The sequence below is a fragment of the Drosophila virilis genome, chromosome X, assembly GCF_030788295.1.
Source record: "Drosophila virilis strain 15010-1051.87 chromosome X, Dvir_AGI_RSII-ME, whole genome shotgun sequence".
NCBI lineage: Eukaryota > Metazoa > Arthropoda > Insecta > Diptera > Drosophilidae > Drosophila > Drosophila virilis.
Genome location: NC_091543.1, coordinates 6,814,992 through 6,834,250, shown reverse-complemented (window position 1 = coordinate 6,834,250; position 19,259 = coordinate 6,814,992). Strand labels below are relative to the sequence as shown.

The following is a 19,259-nucleotide window of genomic DNA, read 5'->3' as shown; positions in this document are numbered from 1 at the left end:
TTTTCTTTTTCAATTGGGTTGGAAATAATCACAATTTTTACGTATGTGTGGAAAATCCATTTTCTTTGTTGGGTTCTTTTTTCATGTTTTTTTTTTCTGTACTTGGGTTTGTGTTAACAAATTAGCTGGCAGGGTTGAGAGGGGGAGGGGGGGGGGTATGGTAAACCGTTATTTGTGAGCTTAACAAAATTTTCGAATGTTTTTCTTTTTGTTAAAGGGAAATCCAAAACTATTGAAATATATATATGAAATCCATTTCCAAACCGTGTAGAATATATTTTCAACTGTTCGCCGCCAGAGGGCGGTAATGCTTTAATAAACATATACACACATATATATTTATATATTTGTATATATTTAGGTATTTAAAAAATCTTGAATTGTTTCAATTAAACAATATTTAAAATGAGTTCGAATAATGTTTTCCGACAACAAAAAGAAAAGAATCTCCAAACACTTTGAATTATTAAAATATTGTGTTCTGGCCGCCGCTAGAGGGCGCCACAATGCAATTTCAAATGTTTGGAAATATTTGTGGGGCAATTATTATTATTTTTTTTTGTTTTTTTTTTTTGCACTTTCGAAAACAGAAACAAATGGCACTCGCATACAATTAACAAAAACGTTCCTTGGAAAAATACAACAGTGGCAAAAAGTTGGTTTTTAAGTGGAAAAATGCCAAAACTCGAAATAAGCCAGACAAAAACTAAAAAAAAAGAAAAATTCCATTCTAAAAAAAAAAAAAAAAACAAAAAACAAAACGGGTCTAGATTGCTTTTCTGTCCTTTTCTTCAATACCTCTTTTTGTTAGGGCTGGGTTTCGGGTCTAGGTGGAGGTAAGTGAAGCGGCATCATTCCGCGCCTTAATTCGTCGTCAATTTAGAACTTTCTTCTCTTGGGTTTTTTTTTTCGCGTGTTAAAGAAAGAACAAAACATGGCGTCTCGACGTTGTCTCCAGCAACGATTGCATCTGCAGGCGCAGCCCGCGTCTTGCGCTGTCTGGCCGCCGCCGCCGTCGCCCGCTCGCCCATCTGGCTGCATTCAAAGCCTGCGCATGGCTGAGCTGAAGCTGGGAGCTAGACAAAATAAAAAAAAAAGTGTGCCCAGCTACATGTGTTGGCCACATGTGTCAGTGTTGTTTGTCTGTGTGGCCGGCCGCTGCAGCTGCTGCTTCTTTCTTTTTCACTGATGCCGCTTCTACACATCCATTGCTTTCTCTCTCTCTCTCTCTCTCTCTCTCTCGCTCTCGTTCTCGCTAACGCTCTCTGCTTTAACTGTGCCTAGGCTGTTTGCCTGCTCGCTTCTGTGTGGCCGAGTTTAATTGTTTCATAGACTTTTTCCATGCTGCTTTTTCCCATTTTGCTTGCCTCCGCCTCTTCCTTTTGTTGCTCGTTCATGTTGTTGTTGCTGCTGCTGCTGCTGCTGCTGTTGTCGCTGTCGCTGTTGTTGTTTTTGTTTTATCGCCGCTTGCTAACTGCTGCTGCTGCAGCTGCTGTTGCTGCTGCCGCCGCCGCCGCTGACGCTTTCGCTGCTGCCGCCGCCGCCGCCGCCGCCGCCGCCGCTGCTGCTGCTGCTGCTGCTGCATGATGGCTTCAAAGTTCTTACAATTTGTTTGTTGTTTAGTTTGTTGTGTTTGTTGTTGTAAATTGTTGTTGCAATTGTGCGCGCCTCCTCAAGCATCTCAGTAAGGTTGCGAAAATTGGTTCAAACTGCGTTCGCCCGACTGCGAATATCAAAGAGAAAAAGGGAAAGAAAAAAAAAACGACTCTCGTTACTTTAAAATCGCAGCGAATTGTTCTAAATTATATATAGCTTAGAAATATTTTAAAATATATCCAGTTATATTTAAATCAATTAGCTGTTATTCGCATGATACTCGTTAGTAATTAGTTGCTTATGAATGTGACATACTCGTTAGTATAGAGCAACGAGTTCTTGGAATAAATAACCTACTGCAGACGAAATAGGAGAGTTAAAATTGCAAATATAGACTTAAACTGACATGTCTGACTCGTTGGTGTGCTGCAAGTAAATCAAATTAAGATTTAACGAGTTGACTTAAGAATGCGACATACTCGTTAGTATGGAGCAACGAGTGCTTGTAAGCCTATTGCCTATAAAGCAGAGCTATAGCTAATATATAAAGACGTTAACATATCTGCTCGTTGATTTTCAACGAGTTGACTCTAGGATGTGACACACTCGTTAGTAGAGAGCAAAGCGTTTTTGTCTCATATGTGACTCGTTGCGATGCCGCAACTTATCATCTTGCTTTTCAACGAGTTGACTCACACTCGTCACTTGCAATATGCTGAATTATTCATATCTTAAATAACTTATAAATATTAAAAGAAAGTAAAAAGTGTCAAATTGGAATATATAATGGGTTCTGTTTAAAATAAGTTTACTCGTTAGTTTGTCGCGAACGAATTCAAATTGATGTACAGCCAATTTTGTGGATTTAAATGATTTGTTTAAAGAGCAGCAAATTGTCTTAGCCAAAAACTGCTCGCTACTTGGCAGCAACGAGTTGAGCATTGAAAATATAGCAAATTACAACAATTAACTATTCACTCGCTGGTAAGCAGCAAAGTAAAATACAAGAAATTGAATGTTAAATAAATAAATAAGTCTCGTTAGTTTTAACTGCAACGAGTCAAGCTTAAAATATAACGAATTGACTTAAACATAAATTAATCGTAAGTTGATTTATTTCGCTAACTAGTACAATATATAGATGAAGTTACATACATATATTATTCAGATATTCACGATAATTGAAATATTCGTTACGAATACCGAATATATTCAAATATTGTGAATTGCGTTCTGAATCATTCGGTATTCACAGTTGCATAAGTTCTTTGTCTCTCTTCGTAAAATTACTTGGGAGTTCTTCAATATATATTCTCGATTCCAAGCTCTCACTCTCTCTCTTTCTCCCACTCTCTCTCTCTCTCTTTCACACTCCCTCTCTCTTTCTCACTCTCTCTCTCTCTCTCTGTCACTCGCTAGAAGAGCTTGCGCGCAGTCGCTTCATGCTTGCGATTGAGACTGTAAGGACTTACCACATTGAAGGCAACATCCTGGGAGAGCAGTCCATCCATTTGCGAGATCTGGCCAAAGTCCTGCGACAATTCCGGCTGCTGTGAGAGCGCAAATCCGCTCGGCTGTGTCATCTGCAGCGACAAAGCCGTCGGCTGTTGGCTGAACGGAGTCGCTCCGATTGCTGCACTTGCTCCAGTTGCTCCTGTGCCAGTTGCTGTGCCCGCTCCAGCATGGACATTGCCAGCGCGCGCCTTCGACAATTTGCCACTCTTCTTGCCACCCACAATGGGCGGCACATAGCCCGCCTGATTCTGTTGCTGCTGCTGCTGCTGCTGTTGTTGTTGTTGTTGTTGCTGCTGTTGCTGTTGTTGTTGCTGTTGCATGGCACGATTCTGCTTGGCGGCCATGATTGCCTGCTGATGCTGATTGTAGAAACGCGGCGGAAGATTGCTCATGTTCATGAACATGCCCACGGGCACCGGCATGTTGCCCAAGGCGGCGGCGCCATGATCATTCGATATATACCCAATCGAATCGTGCAGATGGCTGGCCGTCCAGCTGGCGGGATTGGCAACGCCGCCACCACCACCACCACCACCAGCACCAGCACCGCCGACACCGCCGCCGGCAGGATTGGCCATGCTGCCGTAATTGTTATTGCCATTGCCGGCACCGTAGCCGGCTGCATTGGACATGTTGTTGCCGCCGGCGCCGGTGGCAACGGTGCCGCCGCCGCCACCATAAGCATTGGATGCATAGTGGCCGCCATTGATTGTTTGTGATTGCGAGCTGGCGGAGATTTGGCGGCCATAGCCGCTGCTGCGCTCGTATATGGAGCCGGGCACCATCACCTCCTTGGCATCGGCCATCATGGTGGACATGAAATGGGCGCCGATGTTCATGTTGTTCACCAGCTTCTTGGGCTTCTGGAAGTGTATGAGCGATTCCTTTAGATTGTTCAGCGAGCCCTCGACAAGCACCTTGCGATCCTTGTAGAAGTTGAGCAAATGATTCCACAGCTGCTGCTTGGCCAGCACCTTGGGATTGCCCACGATGATGATGCCGTATTTGGCGCGTGTTAGGGCCACGTTGAGGCGACGCGGATCGTTGAGGAAGCCGATGCCCTGGCGCTCGTTCGAGCGTACACAGGACATTATGATGATGTCCTTTTCACGGCCCTGGAACGCATCCACGCTGGCTATCTCGATCTCCTGATAGAGACGCGAATGCAAACTGCCCTGATACTGCATATACTGGACCAGATAGGCGCGCTGTCCCTCATAGGGCGTTATGATGCCGATCTGTTCGGGCTTGATGCCCGCCTTTAGGAAGCGTGTCGTGATCTTCTCCACATTGGCCGCTTCGGTGCGATTGAGGAACGAGGTGCCCGAGCCGGCAATCTCCTCCTGGCCCTGCGTTACCAAAAAGAACATCGGACGCTCTGGCTGCGGCCAGGGGAAGTCCAGTTTGAGGCGTCGATCCTCGGCGCAGACGCCGTTCTGCAGCGAGCCCTCGTAGAAGAAATTTGATGGAAATTGCGATAGCTCCGGATGCATGCGATACTGCACCTCGAGACGGAACGGACGTATGCCGAGCACCACCAGACGCTCGAACAGGCTCTGCGAGAGGCCGGCGCGTGCCGCCTTCTTGCACATAACCACCGGACCCAGCTGGCAATGATCGCCGACCAGGATCAATTGCTTGGCGCCGAGCACCACGGGCACCATGCATTCCGGCTCCGTCGACTGCATGGACTCATCAATCAGTATCGATGTGAATTTGATGCGAGATAGACGCACATCACCGGCGCCCACACAGGTGCAACAGATGACATCGGCCGCCTCGAGCAATTGGTTTTCGGTGCCGCGTTTTAGGCTGCGATAGCGTTTCTCATCCGCCGAGCTAAGCTCGCCGGTCTCATCCTTGAGCTGCTGCAGCTTCTTCAGCTCCGAATTGGTTTCCATATTGCGTATTTGATTGTGCAGCGCCAGGAAGCTGACGGGACTATCGATCGCCTCACGGCTCTTGGCACAGACGCGCACCACCTTCAGATTGGTGCGATGAATTTTCTCCGTCAGCTGATCGACAGCCGTATTGCTGGGCGCGCACACCAGCACAGTGCCGGCATGCTGCTTCACCAGCTGGTAGACAATGGTCGCCGAGGTGACCGTCTTGCCCGTGCCCGGCGGTCCCTGGATCAGGCTAAGCGGACGCTGCAGCGCATGCTTTACGGCATACACCTGCGAGCGATTGAGGTCCGGCAGGTGCGGTGCACTGTACAGCTTGGGCTGTGGTCCGCGAAAGAGCACTTCGTCGCTGCCATCGGCACGTCCGTGGCCCAGCAGGCGCGAATAGATGTAATTCGATACGGAATTGCGATCCATGGCAAAGTTGCGCAGAGCGCGTGTCATGCGATCGAATGAGGTGCACTTCCAGATGAAGTCCACGCTAAAATTGCTTGTACACTTGACCGGAGCATTCGTGGAGCACTTCAGCTCCAGGCCAACATCGTCGCCAAAGTTGTCCGGCACCTTGATCACATGGCCAATCTCGTTCCATGGATTATAGAGCTCGCCCACGTAGCGTAAACGCAGCTCGTCGCCATGCATAAGCTTCATGTCCGAATCGGTTTTGGCCAGCGTAAAGTATGCGATTGTCTTTTTGTTTAGGCCCACATCCCAGCGCACTTCGATGTTCTCCTGTGTGGCGGATTCCTTCAGTTTCTTATCGTAGTCCGCCTCGAGGCGCACCAGCGGCCCGAAAGTCTTCTCGTACTGATATCCATCCTCGTAGCGCAGCAGCACATGAGCCGGCTCTGAGTCGATGCCGGGCTTTTCCAAATCCTGCAATTATATCGTATTAATATATCGATAAGAGTTCATACAGTGTTATCGACGGTTTTTTTTTCTCCGCTTTTGCTATTGCTTAATACCAAAATGAACCAGTAAACAAAATAATGAATGCGCACATCGATAAAATACCAAAAATAAATAGCAAGAAAAAATAAGGGTTTGCGCAATTTGCTGCGATTTGAAAATATGCACACACATTGAGACAGTGTTGTCAACAGTCTAGCTAAATGTGGCCTTTTTTTTGGCGGTCGTCAGCCGTAAACAGTTGAAATTGTCAACTATTTCGGCAATCACAATGGGGTAACTCAGCTATTTTGGGCCATTTTCAACATTATTCAGCTACAGTTGGCAACACTGGCAACAAAATATATCGATATTAATCGCTGCACAAGATTTCACGGAATCAATATGTTGATGGCATTGTTATGCGAACTGAATTTCCAAAAATATCAGAAATCCTTGACATTCCTAATTCCTAATTCCAATCCAATCATTCCTTATGCCAATCATTTGCTGGCCCCTCACGTTTATGATGAAATGTGCTCACCTGAAATGTCGCCTCAATATTGTCCTTCCAGAGCTCCTCGAGCTTGTTGATCTGTGCCGCCGAAATTTGGCGTGCACGCAGCTGTCCCTGCTCCGTGGGCTGTTTGACCAGCCAGGGCAAAAAGCAGCGATCGGCAATAAGCGGCTTCCATTGCTCCTGATCCCAGTTCATGTCCTTCAGCGAATTCTGTGCGGCGCACGGCTGGCGACACAGCAACACCACCACCGAATCCGCTTTGGCGGGTATAAAACCCAAAACGAACACATTGCGCACACCGCACGAATAGCACTCGAGTATGGTCTCGCCGAGCGGCCCGTCGCCGTGCAGGGTGACCTCACGATGTTTGGCACGCACCAGATGATTGATAATGTGCGAACCGGAAGTGCTGCCGCGTCCATTGCAAAACCATTTCTTGCAATTGTTACACATGACCACCGTGGCCGGATCGTGTATGCCACAATATTTGCAGGCATGTGCCGGCAGCTCCTTAACATATGCCATATTGCCGCCGCCACCGATGCCGCCGCCGCCGCCCTCATCGTCCTCCTCCTCAAATTGCAGATCGGCCAAATCGTTGGTAATCGAGCCCAGACGTGGATGTATATCATTGTGTACGCTAACACGACGCTGCTGCAAAAGATTCAAACAAAATTGCATGACATTTGTTACACACGCACACACACGCAGGCACGTGGCAAATCCACACTCACCTGCAAATCCAGCTGATCGCCCTGGGTCTGGCTCTGCGATGTGGACGGCATGGTAAAGTCACGATAATCATATTGCGTTGGCTGCGTATCGGCGCCGCGCAGCAGCTCATTGTCATCCATGTCCAGGAACGAGAGCGCCGAGCTCGGCGCATACGTGTCCACACTCATAGCGACTGTCTCTCTCTCTCTCTCTCTCTCTCTGTGTGTGTGTGTGTGTCTGTGTGTATGTTGTTGTTGTTGTTGTTGTTGTTATTGTGTTAATAATAAACGTTGCCGCTACTAAATGCTGTTACAATGTTTAATCATTTGTACACAATGTTCCACAATTTCGTTATTTTGTCTGCTTTTTGTTTTATGACTTTTTTTCTTCTATTGCTTTTTTATTTTTATTTTTTTTTTATTTGGCTGCACGCACTCACCTCGCGCTTTCCGTTTCTTTTCTTTTCTTTTCTTTTTTTTTTTTTCTTTTCGTTTTCGTTTTCTTTTGCCCGGACTGTCAAAGCTGTCAGTTAAGCTATTTATTCCTTACAGGCGCCGTCGCGTACTCAAATTCCATGCATCTGTTAATCACAATTGAACATTTGGTAAATATGCAGAACGTTTTGTTTTGCGCGTGCAATATATTCGTCGTCGTCGTCGAGGCAAATAATTGCAAATAGACGCGTTCAGCACGTTGCTCTCCTGACGGAATCTCAATGAAGACTGTCACTTGCTCAATCAAACAAAAAAAAAAAACAACAAAAACCAAATTCAAGCCTAACTGTTTATAACATTTAGTTGTTTGTCTGTTATTATTGCAGCGCCTGCTATAACATTGCATTTGCATATGTTCGTTTGCTGCTTTTACGTCAAAAAAAAAAAAAAAAAAAAAAAAAAAATAACAAGCAAAAAAAAAAACAACAAAAAAATACCAGCATACAATTTTATTGACAGCCGCGCGCAAAACTCTGCGCCTTATGAAATAGCAAGTTGTTCTTTGTGTTTATGTGTGTGCGTGCGAACTTGTGTGCGCGTGAACTTCAAAAGAGCAGCCGTTCACTGAACTCGTTCTCTTGAGTAATAGACTGTCAAACAAATTTGTATTTCAATTCTATTATAAATAGCGACACCAGCAATACAAATCGAACAAAAACAAACAGCTTTCGAAAAAAAAAATTAAGAAATATATATCTTGACCGTAGTGTATTTTGTTTTTGCCCAGTTCAACGCGCTCAATTTGTTCAACAATATCAGCGTGGCGAGCTATTTGGTAGTTCGCATATGAATTGTTTCACTCTAGTATTTTGTTGAGATTTTCATCATTCACACAGAATATCAAGGTTTTTGTACTTTTAAAACGTGTGGTCACTTTGATGTGTTTCGATGCAATCGATAGATCGATACAGTTGTATCATCCCTAATACCGATTGCAAAACCGACAACTCGCAACTCGCTTGTTAAATTTTCGCATTGAAAAAAAGTGCTTTAATTAGTAAAAGTGTTTTGAAAATTGTGCGAAAATTAAGGTAAGTGTCCAGGCAAAATAAATAAAGCGATAAGCAAAATGCAGCCAAATCGCCAGCGTTGCCAAGTCAAGTGCAAAAATCATCTAATACGGTGTGTGAGAGCGTGTGCGTGTGTGTCTGTGTCGTGCCGCTACGCCAAGCGCGCTGTTGCTTAAGGCCCAGTTGGAACGTGCACATCGCGTTTATAATCAATTTCTTTGTGAATAACGAACAATTCATCCATATATATATATATATATATATATATAAATACATTTTTTATTTGTCTCTAAATACATTAAACAAATCAATGTACAAAAAAACAAATCAAATGGATAAAGTGTAATCAACAAATGAGCGTGCAAGCAGTGAGTGCCCAATTTCCACACGGGTCTGTTGCCCACTACGAATTTCACTGTGCTCGCGGTGTCTCTTTTTTTTCTGAATTTCTTTGCTGCTGCCTGCTGCCTGCTATTTCATGTGTGTGCGTGCTTCTTCTTCCTGCTCGGCACATTTTGTATGAGCGCTTGTCAAAATACGCGTACAAATTTCCGTTCAATCGTGTGTGCGTTGAAAAAATAACAAGCGAGCAAAATATATATTTAAAGCAACATTAATTGCTTTGGACTGGAACAGTAAACGTGTAACAGTAACGGAATTGAATAATAAAAAAAAAACTTTTTTTTTTTTATTTTTTTTTTAACAAATAAACATAATAATCTGTAAATCGAGACGCGCTCTAAAAACTCGTGGACAAATTCGATTCGTTTACTTTTCATTGTGTGCGTGTTGTTTGTACGCGTGTGTCTCTCTGTGTGTGTGTGTATGTTGGCGTTACATACATACGCTTCTTGACGTTGTCCCCCCCCCTCTTTTTTTTTTTTTAAATACCAATCCCTTCCTTTCCCCCTCGGCCCGTTTGCCAGACTTCAAGTGAACGCCACATTCTATGATTAATTTCAACAAATAATTCATCAAATTACGGAAAATAATTCCATTAATGTAGGTTGCAACGCCCGCGCCCCAATGCGGCCGCCAAATGAAAATCCTTTGCATGTGCCCAATAACATAATACCATTTTCTTTTTCTTTTATTTTTATTTTTTTTTTTTTGTCTTCCCAGCAAAATGAGCAGCTCCGAGGAAGTCTCCTGGGTTACCTGGTTCTGCGGGCTTCGCGGCAATGAGTTCTTTTGCGAGGTAAGCCATCGAATCGCACACATGCACTTGCACACATCTCTATATATATTTATAATTATATCTAAAATCTGGTAATACCCAAACATTTCCTAGTTCCATGTTGTTACCTAAGCGGGCGCGCTCGCTGCCCGCCAGTGCAACAGCACCAGACGCTGCCTCTGCCTCTGCCTCTGCTGCTGCTGCTGCTGCTGCTGCTAAAGCGGGCGCCAAGTGCAGCCCTGCATATATATACATTTGAATACCCTGTAAATGTGTGTAACAGACGAAAGGAAGCATCTGCGACGCACATATTCTTAGTCAGCAGGACGCACTGCGTCGCTCTGTTACCACCCAAGCTTGTGCCCGTTTTTACCGATATTTTCTGTAATTTTTCATGCGATCGATTAAAATTGATTGGCGACATAACCTCGAAGATTATGGAAAGAAGTGGAATAGGTTAAAGCCTTTCGCTTTGGTATTTGCACACTTTTGCACACGTTTGCACTGAAAGTCGCTAAAAGATCCGTTTATAAACCTTAAAGTTAATCTAGAAATGTTTTAGTTATATTTTATGTTTTTGTATAGATGAAATCTGGAATCTTTGTAACAAGACCTTTGTTTTCTGGACTGCTGGGTAACTGCTAGTCGAGCATGCCCGCCCGCAAAGTACTATTACTTGTGTCTACGCCTACTGTAGACACTCGCTAAAGTGCCTCGATTGCAATTTCCATAGCTATTCAATATAATTCAATGTGGCCAAAGTAAATATTTGTTACGCTTATTTCAACAAAGTACAGTCTTCATATGTTAGGACGTCCAGAGCTTTTGAATTTCCTCAAAGACAAAGTTAGTTTTTGATTTTTAAGCCCAAATTGAGTTCGTTTAATGAATTTATTCGCCAAGCGAACTAAGTAAAACAAAAGCGAAATATTTGAAGATCACATTAGAAATGTAAACATGCCCAATCAATCTTCTCAAGATTAGCAAAGGTTTCTTTTACCTATTATATGAAAAATAAATACTTTTCCTCGCCGAAAGTCTGACAAAACAATTAGAACTGTAGAAAAACTATAAATTTTTAGCTAATGCCCATACAAAATTTGCCTTCCCAACTAATGAAAATGTCGGCTGAATTTGAACCGGCGACCAGCCAAAGACTCTGCCAAAGATTGTTTTCTTATACCGACCACAAGCCTGAATAATCCTTATATTATGTTTCTTTAATATAAGAAATAATAAACGAACCGTTCGCCATAAGGTGTGTTCACTGTAAGGTGGGGCCCAAAAGTGTGTGAGCCACGCGCACAACACACGCCCACACAGACAATTGCATGCGAAACGGTTGCCAACGCGAATTCCTTTTGAATGCATTTTATATTGTATTTTGTATTTTGCTTTTGGATTTTGCAGGTTGATGAGGATTACATACAGGACAAGTTCAATTTAACTGGATTAAATGAGCAGGTGCCCAACTACCGTCAGGCTTTGGACATGATATTGGATCTGGAGCCGGGTAAGTTGTTAAGTTGGAGCTAACAATAAATCATCTATTGATAACAATATTCTTGCACTTGCTTTTGCAGAGGATGAACTTGAAGATAATCCCCTGCAATCGGACATGACCGAACAGGCAGCTGAAATGTTGTACGGGCTCATACACGCTAGATATATATTAACAAATCGTGGCATCGCTCAAATGATTGAGAAATATCAAACTGGCGACTTTGGACATTGCCCACGTGTCTACTGCGAGAGTCAGCCCATGTTGCCTTTGGGTGTGTATTACAGTCTATATATACCTATACCTATATCTATATCTATATCAATGTCAATGTCTTTATATTGTATTAGGCCTTTCGGATATACCCGGCGAGGCAATGGTGAAAACCTATTGCCCCAAGTGCATTGATGTTTATACACCAAAATCATCGCGTCATCATCACACTGATGGCGCCTATTTCGGCACTGGTTTTCCACACATGTTGTTCATGGTGCATCCCGAGTATCGCCCCAAGCGCCCTACTAATCAATTTGTTCCACGGTAAGCTCCAGCTCCCATAAATCCCAATAATAATAGACCAATTTTTATTAATAACGAAACGTGTAAATATATGGCATTAGAATCTATATATATATTCATGTGATGGGCCTAGATATGCTAGTCAAATAAGATATTACAAAAACTATGCCTATGCTTCTCCTTTTGCTTTTGCTGTTGTATATTTTGTATGCTTCCTGATCACGAGTTGATCTTCCAGTTAGTTAATATACACATTAAACTCAAACAACAATAAACAAGGCGTTAGAGACAGCATTTTTTTGGGTCACGTTTCTTTGGCGCGACATTCGTAAACGTTTTACTGGCTTGATCAGAGACACTGGGCATGAGCTCTTATTCCTTCAACTTCAGCTCTGGGTGCACTTCTTAAGGAATACGTGGGTTAGAGGGTTTCTTAAAGCATAGTTTTTGTCTTTCTTAGCACGCATTTTGTCACTTCCTCTTTGTGCACGACATTCGTAAACGTTGTAGCTAGCTCTATGTGCACTTCTTAAGGAATACGTGGGTTAGAGGGGATAGGAGTGAGTTATTGTTGCTCTTTTTTTATGCCAGATTCTTAAAGCATAGTTTTTGTCTTTCTTAGCACGCATTTTGTCACTTCCTCTTTGAGCGCGACATTCGTAAACGTTTAAGCTAGCTCGTCATATAAACTAGTTAACTACAGGTATTATTGGGTCTTAGCTTTATTATTAGAATTGTACATAAGACATTAAACGTATATAGATAAAAAATAAAATTGCTAATTATTGTATTCTCTTTATATTCCATGCACCACTCGCGCTGTACCCACTTCTGATGTTAACCGACTATACCAAAAAAAAAAAACCAAAAAAAAAAAAATACACCCCATCTGCAGTCTGTACGGCTTTAAAATTCACAGCTTAGCTTATCAAATTCAGCTGCAGGCAGCAGCCAATTTCAAAATGCCACTACGAGCGGTAAATTTAAAATGAAATTTCTTATTAACATTTTTTTTATTGACTAAAAAACAAAACAAAAAAAAACCAAAAAAAAAAAAAACAAACAAAAACAAAACAAAAAACAAAAACAAACATAAAATCCACTGAAAAACATGCAGCAAAAAAGAAAAACGTAAACTAAGCATATATATATATATATCTATATATTTTTTTTTTTTTATTTGTTTCTCTCCCCACACATACAACCACCACCACCAAACCAACCAACCTCAACACAATACACCTAATGGTCATCTATCTGAACGACAACCAATTCCTAACTTGAATCTGAACCGTATTCAACACACACACACATATATATATATATGCATATGCTCATGTGTATGTGTGTGCCGGTGCCCGTGCTTGTGCGTTTTTCTGTATGTGTGTGTATGTGTGTGTGTGTAATTATCTGTCATCTGATCTGTGTGCCGTGCTCTTTGTCTGTTTATCGATATCTGCCATCGATCTATCGATATTTATCCTGCTTCTCCTTATCCCCAAACAAAAAACGTTGTGTATAGAAAAACTAATTCAATAAACACACACACACACACACACACGCATACCATGCACGAAATAATACACATGCACACACACACACACACACACAACTACAAACAAATCCATAACATTGCATATATATATATATGATTGATTATAAAGAAACGAGAGACATAGTTTCAACTGAAGAGAACCGACAGCTACAGACCGTTACAACTGCAGAGGTTTTGAGCGCCAGAAGCAAAATCATTTATACAAAATAAAATTAAAACAACAAAAAAATATACAAAACACAAAACTGCGTTTATATTTAAAAAAAAGAAGAAAAAAAAAAAAACGAAAAAGAAAAGTAAAGAAAAGAACTAAAAAATCAAACAAAAAACGTAAAAAAAGTAAAAGCAAAACAGAATAATGCAAAGTAAATTCGTAGTGAAGTGAAAAAGTAGTAGAAAATGTATTAAATGAAAAACACTTAAAAGAAAAAGAAGAAACAAAACGAAACATAACAAAAACAAAGAGAAAGTAAAACATCAAGCGAAACGAGTACGGAAATGATATAAAAGTTTTCTTAAAGGAACACACACGCACAGACACACACACACAACCAACCAACCAACCAACACCTACACACACCGATACACTATCCATGGCCATATAATAATTGATCGATATTGTTATCGGATATCGAACACGTCGCACTCATACAAAAGCTCATCAGTACGAACATAACGAATTTTTGTCGTTAACACAATCAAACATATGTGCATAGTTAATGTACTTATGTTAGCATTTAGTATTATTGTAAGCATAAACCCCAACAACTACAGCAACAAAAGCAACAACAACAACTGAATGCAGCAAAACTTATAACAACAACAACATAAACATCAACAAATATCACATTGCATAGAAATGTTTGTTTCCTCATCAAATTCTTGCGCTTGTGTTTTGCTGCTTGTATGTTTCTCCTTGTTTTGCACACACACACACACACACACACACAGGCATACAAACAATATATTTACGAACACACACTCGTTTTTAACCTAGTATGTATTATTAAATAATTATGTTAAAATTAAACAGTTTTGTCTTTAGTTTATAGCATTTTATAAAACCCCTTATATACATATAATATATATATATATATATATATCTGTATCTGTGCAAACAAACACACATATATATATACATATATATATATATTCGTATGTGCTCTGCAATTGTTTTTGTTTTCGTGTGCGTTATTACATACATAACTGTATTTACTATACATCATTTATGTTGTACAACAGTTCACAAAAGGTGGCAACACTAGACCAAAACACAGTTCGAGTTTCAAAATGGAGCAACACTCTTAAACAACTCAATAGATACACAAACATACGCACGCACACGAACACACACACACACGCGCACACACACACCCGCAAAGAAACTGATAAGACAGTGGGTATGAGAAAGAGAGCGAAAATAATTAACGATTTAGTTAGTCCACATACAACGATATATGCAACATAGTACTTCCAAAAAGATCATAAAAAAAAAAAAAAAAAAACAACAACAGCCACATACTGCTACAAAATATATATACACACAAACATACATATATATATATATAGATACTATATAAATAGTAACATAATTATGTATATGCAAATGCAACGTTTATAATTTATGTGTAGTAATATTTATAAAAAAACGAAAAAAAAAACGCTGCTCCACAGAAACCAGAATCAATAACTGATTCCAACTTAGAAAGCAATAAACTTTAAAGTCAACAATCAAGTATCCCCCCCTTCCCGCTCCACTATGCGATGAATTGAGTGAAAAGCAAATGAAAATTAAATCAAATACAAAAATAAAAAAAAAAATAAAAAAAAGCGAAAAAAGATAATAAAGTAAATGCCATTCGATGTGGAAACAGAAGCAATAATTCACTCATGCATACACAACACAACAACAACAACAACAACACACCCACACAAGCATCGACAACACACATTCATGCATGCACACACATATATACATATATGTGTGTGTGTGTGTGTGTAACATCAACGAAGAAATCGTAAAGGAGTTTCAAATTCAAGACAAGGGCAGCGACAGCGGCGGCTTGAATGCATAACAACCGATCCGAGACAGAGCGAGACAACAAGATACAAACAAAAGCAGCAAAGCACTGAGCAACAGCGGAAGAGGAAGACGTATCATCAAGCATAAAAACTCACAAACACACACACACAAGGATAAACCACATTTAGTCAATGTTAATCAAGTCAAAGATGACGAAGTAGTGGCAGCACTTGCATATACACACACACACAAACACAGACAAACACACTTACACACATACAAACAGAACTGTATGCAAACGCTTGCGCAAGTGCTGCCCAGCCTTAACCAAACCATTCGCAAAAGCAATAGAGTAGCGCACAAGAGAAGAGTACATTGGTTTTTGGAGTTGAAATGTAACAAGAATGCGCATAAAAATAACACAGCCAGCCACAGATTGGTTTTATACAATACATGCATGCATTTATATATATATCTATATATATGTACACCTTATAATATATATATATATGCATATGTATGTATATATATATATATATATGTGTATATTATTGACTTATAAACGAGCAACAATTATGTTAAACAATTGCAAATAATTAATAAATAACAAGAAAATAAAAAACGAACGCATCTTAAGTTTAAGACACACAGCAGTTAGTAGAAACAGAAAACAGAGAACAAAAAACACAAAACAAATAAATAATTAATGCAAAGTTCGGCTTGCCGAACTTCGAATACCCTTGCAGAATGATAAAGTTCATAGATTTGTACGAACTAGAAGTAAATGTATTTTCAAAGACAAGCACATTTTAGAGTCTTTATAGATTGTTAAGGTTCAGCAAGGATATTCCCATATGAAGTTCTGTGTTTATTTCGAAGCAAATAGTTTGCAAACACTTTTAGTTTTTAAGGGTCCAAATTGAACATAACCTATACATATATATGTATATTTTTTTTTTATTAGTTATTTTATTAGGCGCAATGATATCAAACGCAAGTTTATTTCGCAATATCTATAAATATTACTACTTCTTTTTTTTTTTTTTTTTTCTTTTTGCCAATTCTAGTTCCATAAAAACTCATGTGTGACAAATTGTTTATATTAATGATTGTTTTTTTTTTTTTGTCCATTTCTTTGAGAGATAAATTTTTGTATGCAGTATGTATATGAGAAATGTTGTAATAGATTTGCATACCGAATCAAAAGAAAGGAACACAAAAACAAGTACATAACAATAAAAGTGAAAGACAAAAAAAAAGAAGAAACAGAAAACATTTTTTAAGCAAATTTAGCAATAAAGAATATATATATAGAAATCAATACAAAGGCCAAGTGCGTAAGAAACGTTGATAAGTTGACGAGTGCATACCGAAAAAAAAAACTGTTTACAATTGATATAAAACTGACTTAATTTAAACAAAAAAAAAAAAAAAAAAAAAAAAAAAAAAAAAAACAAGAAAAAAGAAAAAACGAAAATGAAATTGAAGAAGTTGAAGAACAGAAGTAATAATAACAAAAACTAAATAAAAAACAAAATGATATTTAATACAAATTACAGTCTATCATTTCGGTAAATCATTATAAATAGAACCATACACAGATCATACCCGAAAAAAAAAAAAAAAACAAACACGACTCGCTCTCTAAAGTTGCCAAAAGCTTATAATACAATTCGTATGTGTGTACATATAACTAATGCATATATATCTGTTGTGTGTTATCCAACACTCATTGCAATTTTATGTGTTTCATGTGAATGGCTGAATGTTCAGTGTTAAATGGGCTTTACTGCTTTTGAAATTTTTTATTTTCATTTCTCTCTCTCTCTCTCTCACACCTGTATATATATATATATACATATAACGTAATGTAACTAAATCTAGGACTACATTGCGCTCTGCCAGGAGATCTTAAGTCGTCCCGATCCCGAGGCCGAAGCCGAATAGTTTGCCAATTAATGCGTTGTGCTCTTCACTCACACTGCTAGCAATATGATGACGATCTGCTACTACTAATGCCATTTCACTCTAGCCAATACTGGCTAAGCGAGCGCCAATCATTGACAAAAGCTGGCTGCTTTCATACGCTTCTCACAGATTTGGTTAACTTTCATTTTGTATGCGCTTTTTACATACATACATTTATTTACTTTGCTTCCCATTTTCTTTTCTTAAATATTTCGTTGCGAATGTGAAAACAAATTTGATAAAAAGAAAAGATGAAACGAAGAAAAAAAAAACAACAACAACAAATAATAAAATCAAGCACAAAATGCCTTTTTTATTGTAAATTACACAATACCGTTATTGGTTGGGCTTACTCTCGATCCATATTATCCATGCACTTAACTCTAACACACCAAGCACAAGCACACACACACACACAAACAACGCTATCAGCTGCACACGCATCTTAAACACGCACACATAAAGTGACATGCATACGCATGTATATGCATGTATGTATGCATGTACATACATAGCTCTGTTAAGCGAGCTGCAACAGATCAAACACACACACACACATGTACACAGTTTGAATTGGATTCGTAGGCTCGGCGAACACACACACACACACACACACGTACTCCTATTAGGACGTACCGTTTCATAAGATTCCAACGGTTCAACTTTGAGCATTAGCAACAAACACACAAACAAAACAAGAATAGCAAACGGCGCAAGACAAAGACAACAATATACGTTTTCATGCACATGTACATACTACATAATTTTCGTTAAATTATTATTTTATTTCTCCCTTCACAAATTCTATATGGTAATATGATAAATATGCATACATACGTACGTAGGTGATGAAATGTATGTACATAGATGACATACATATGTACATACATATGTATATATATAGTACTTTCTTGTGTACATAAATATGTATGTACATGCAATACTTATTTCTTCTGCTTTCTTGATTACTACTTTCGTTTTACGTTTTTTTTTCTCTCTTTCATTGTGTCTTCCTTTCTTTGTATCTTTGTTCTTGTTGCGCGCACATTGGTGGCAAATTCCGGCAACTCTTCCAATACCGATTCGAACTTGCGCCTGCGCACCCACTTCGCCTTAAACCATGGGCGCGCGTATTGCTCGCACATCCTCAATATGAACCCAGCAGCAGCGCGGCCAGCCACCAAAGGACGAAGAGCCTGAGAACAATGCCATCGATACGATTCCAAAGCGCATCTAAAAGTGCAGCACTGCAGCGGCCGTTACAACAAAACTCTCACACACACACACACACACACACACACGTGCAAACACGCCACACACTCTGACAGCAACACGCAAACACACACACACACACACATGCATACGTACTACATTGACACAAGCAGAAGCAGCAGCCACAAAGAACGCCGTTGAGGAATGTACACCCCCTGCCCCCAACCACACACACACACACACACACACACACACACACCATCCAAGAAAGGACCAACTATGCAATCCGCCGGCATTCGCGAGGCTTGTGCGAAAATAATTATGTTTCGATATCGAAAGAATACACGAACACACACACACACACACACACACACACACAGACTGGGACGAGCATACACATAAACAAAAATAAGATGAAAAAAACTCAGCTTTGTCAGCCCTGGTACGTGCGTGCAGCAGGCGCAATCAATTCAATTTTATTCTTTGCATTTTATTTACTAAGTGAGCGGCTAAAGTTTAGAATAGTTTTAAATATTTAGTCAAGTGCCCTTTTCACCCTTACCCAAACACCTACTCCCGCTCCCGCTCCCCCTCCAAGTACACAAACACACACTCACACACACACATATACGAACCCGAAGCCCATACTACCAGAGCATAATG

The 19,259-nt window shown here is 40.2% G+C and overlaps 2 protein-coding genes across 12 annotated transcripts; one reads left to right on the top strand and one right to left on the bottom strand.

The window, feature by feature from the left end:
- Window positions 1-150: 150 nt before the first annotated feature.
- Upf1 (Upf1 RNA helicase) lies at window positions 151-8,422 on the bottom strand. 5 transcript variants are annotated; one of them, XM_032432834.2, is made up of 5 exons: window positions 8,334-8,422; window positions 7,158-7,717; window positions 6,448-7,077; window positions 3,069-5,891; window positions 151-1,723 (listed from the first exon to the last, which is right to left on the bottom strand). In XM_032432834.2, the coding sequence occupies exons 2-5, from the start codon at window positions 7,323-7,325 to the stop codon at window positions 1,682-1,684; spliced, it is 3,663 nt and encodes a 1,220-aa protein (XP_032288725.1). In that variant the 5' UTR covers window positions 7,326-7,717; window positions 8,334-8,422; the 3' UTR covers window positions 151-1,681. The 5 variants fall into 5 exon arrangements, with proteins under 5 accessions (XP_032288725.1, XP_070063438.1, XP_070063439.1 ...); XM_070207337.1 differs by lacking the exon at window positions 8,334-8,422 and adding an exon at window positions 8,077-8,268; XM_070207338.1 differs by lacking the exon at window positions 8,334-8,422 and having other exon boundaries at window positions 7,158-7,374; window positions 7,577-8,008.
- An 83-nt stretch (window positions 8,423-8,505) lies between these two features.
- CkIIbeta (casein kinase II subunit beta) lies at window positions 8,506-19,070 on the top strand. 7 transcript variants are annotated; one of them, XM_032432838.2, is made up of 7 exons: window positions 8,506-8,662; window positions 9,764-9,839; window positions 11,229-11,331; window positions 11,402-11,593; window positions 11,670-11,859; window positions 12,734-12,815; window positions 18,547-19,070. In XM_032432838.2, the coding sequence occupies exons 2-7, from the start codon at window positions 9,768-9,770 to the stop codon at window positions 18,619-18,621; spliced, it is 714 nt and encodes a 237-aa protein (XP_032288729.1). In that variant the 5' UTR covers window positions 8,506-8,662; window positions 9,764-9,767; the 3' UTR covers window positions 18,622-19,070. The 7 variants fall into 7 exon arrangements, with proteins under 7 accessions (XP_032288729.1, XP_002056905.1, XP_015025500.1 ...); XM_002056869.4 differs by having other exon boundaries at window positions 8,507-8,662; window positions 18,550-19,070; XM_015170014.3 differs by lacking the exon at window positions 18,547-19,070 and adding an exon at window positions 17,301-17,462 and having other exon boundaries at window positions 8,507-8,662.
- Window positions 19,071-19,259: the final 189 nt, after the last annotated feature.

What these genes read in the sequence shown, in the direction of transcription:
- Upf1 (XM_032432834.2), bottom strand. Translation starts at nt 7,325, where the DNA reads ATGAGTGTGGACACGTATGCGCCGAGCTCGGCGCTCTCGTTCCTGGAC. An exon ending in GCGATCAGCTGGATTTGCAG is followed by an intron (nt 7,078 to 7,157) that starts GTGAGTGTGGAT and finishes AATCTTTTGCAG; the next exon opens with CAGCGTCGTGTTAGCGTACA. An exon ending in ATATTGAGGCGACATTTCAG is followed by an intron (nt 5,892 to 6,447) that starts GTGAGCACATTT and finishes ATATAATTGCAG; the next exon opens with GATTTGGAAAAGCCCGGCAT.
- CkIIbeta (XM_032432838.2), top strand. Translation starts at nt 9,768, where the DNA reads ATGAGCAGCTCCGAGGAAGTCTCCTGGGTTACCTGGTTCTGCGGGCTT. An exon ending in GCAATGAGTTCTTTTGCGAG is followed by an intron (nt 9,840 to 11,228) that starts GTAAGCCATCGA and finishes TGGATTTTGCAG; the next exon opens with GTTGATGAGGATTACATACA. An exon ending in TCAGCCCATGTTGCCTTTGG is followed by an intron (nt 11,594 to 11,669) that starts GTGTGTATTACA and finishes ATATTGTATTAG; the next exon opens with GCCTTTCGGATATACCCGGC.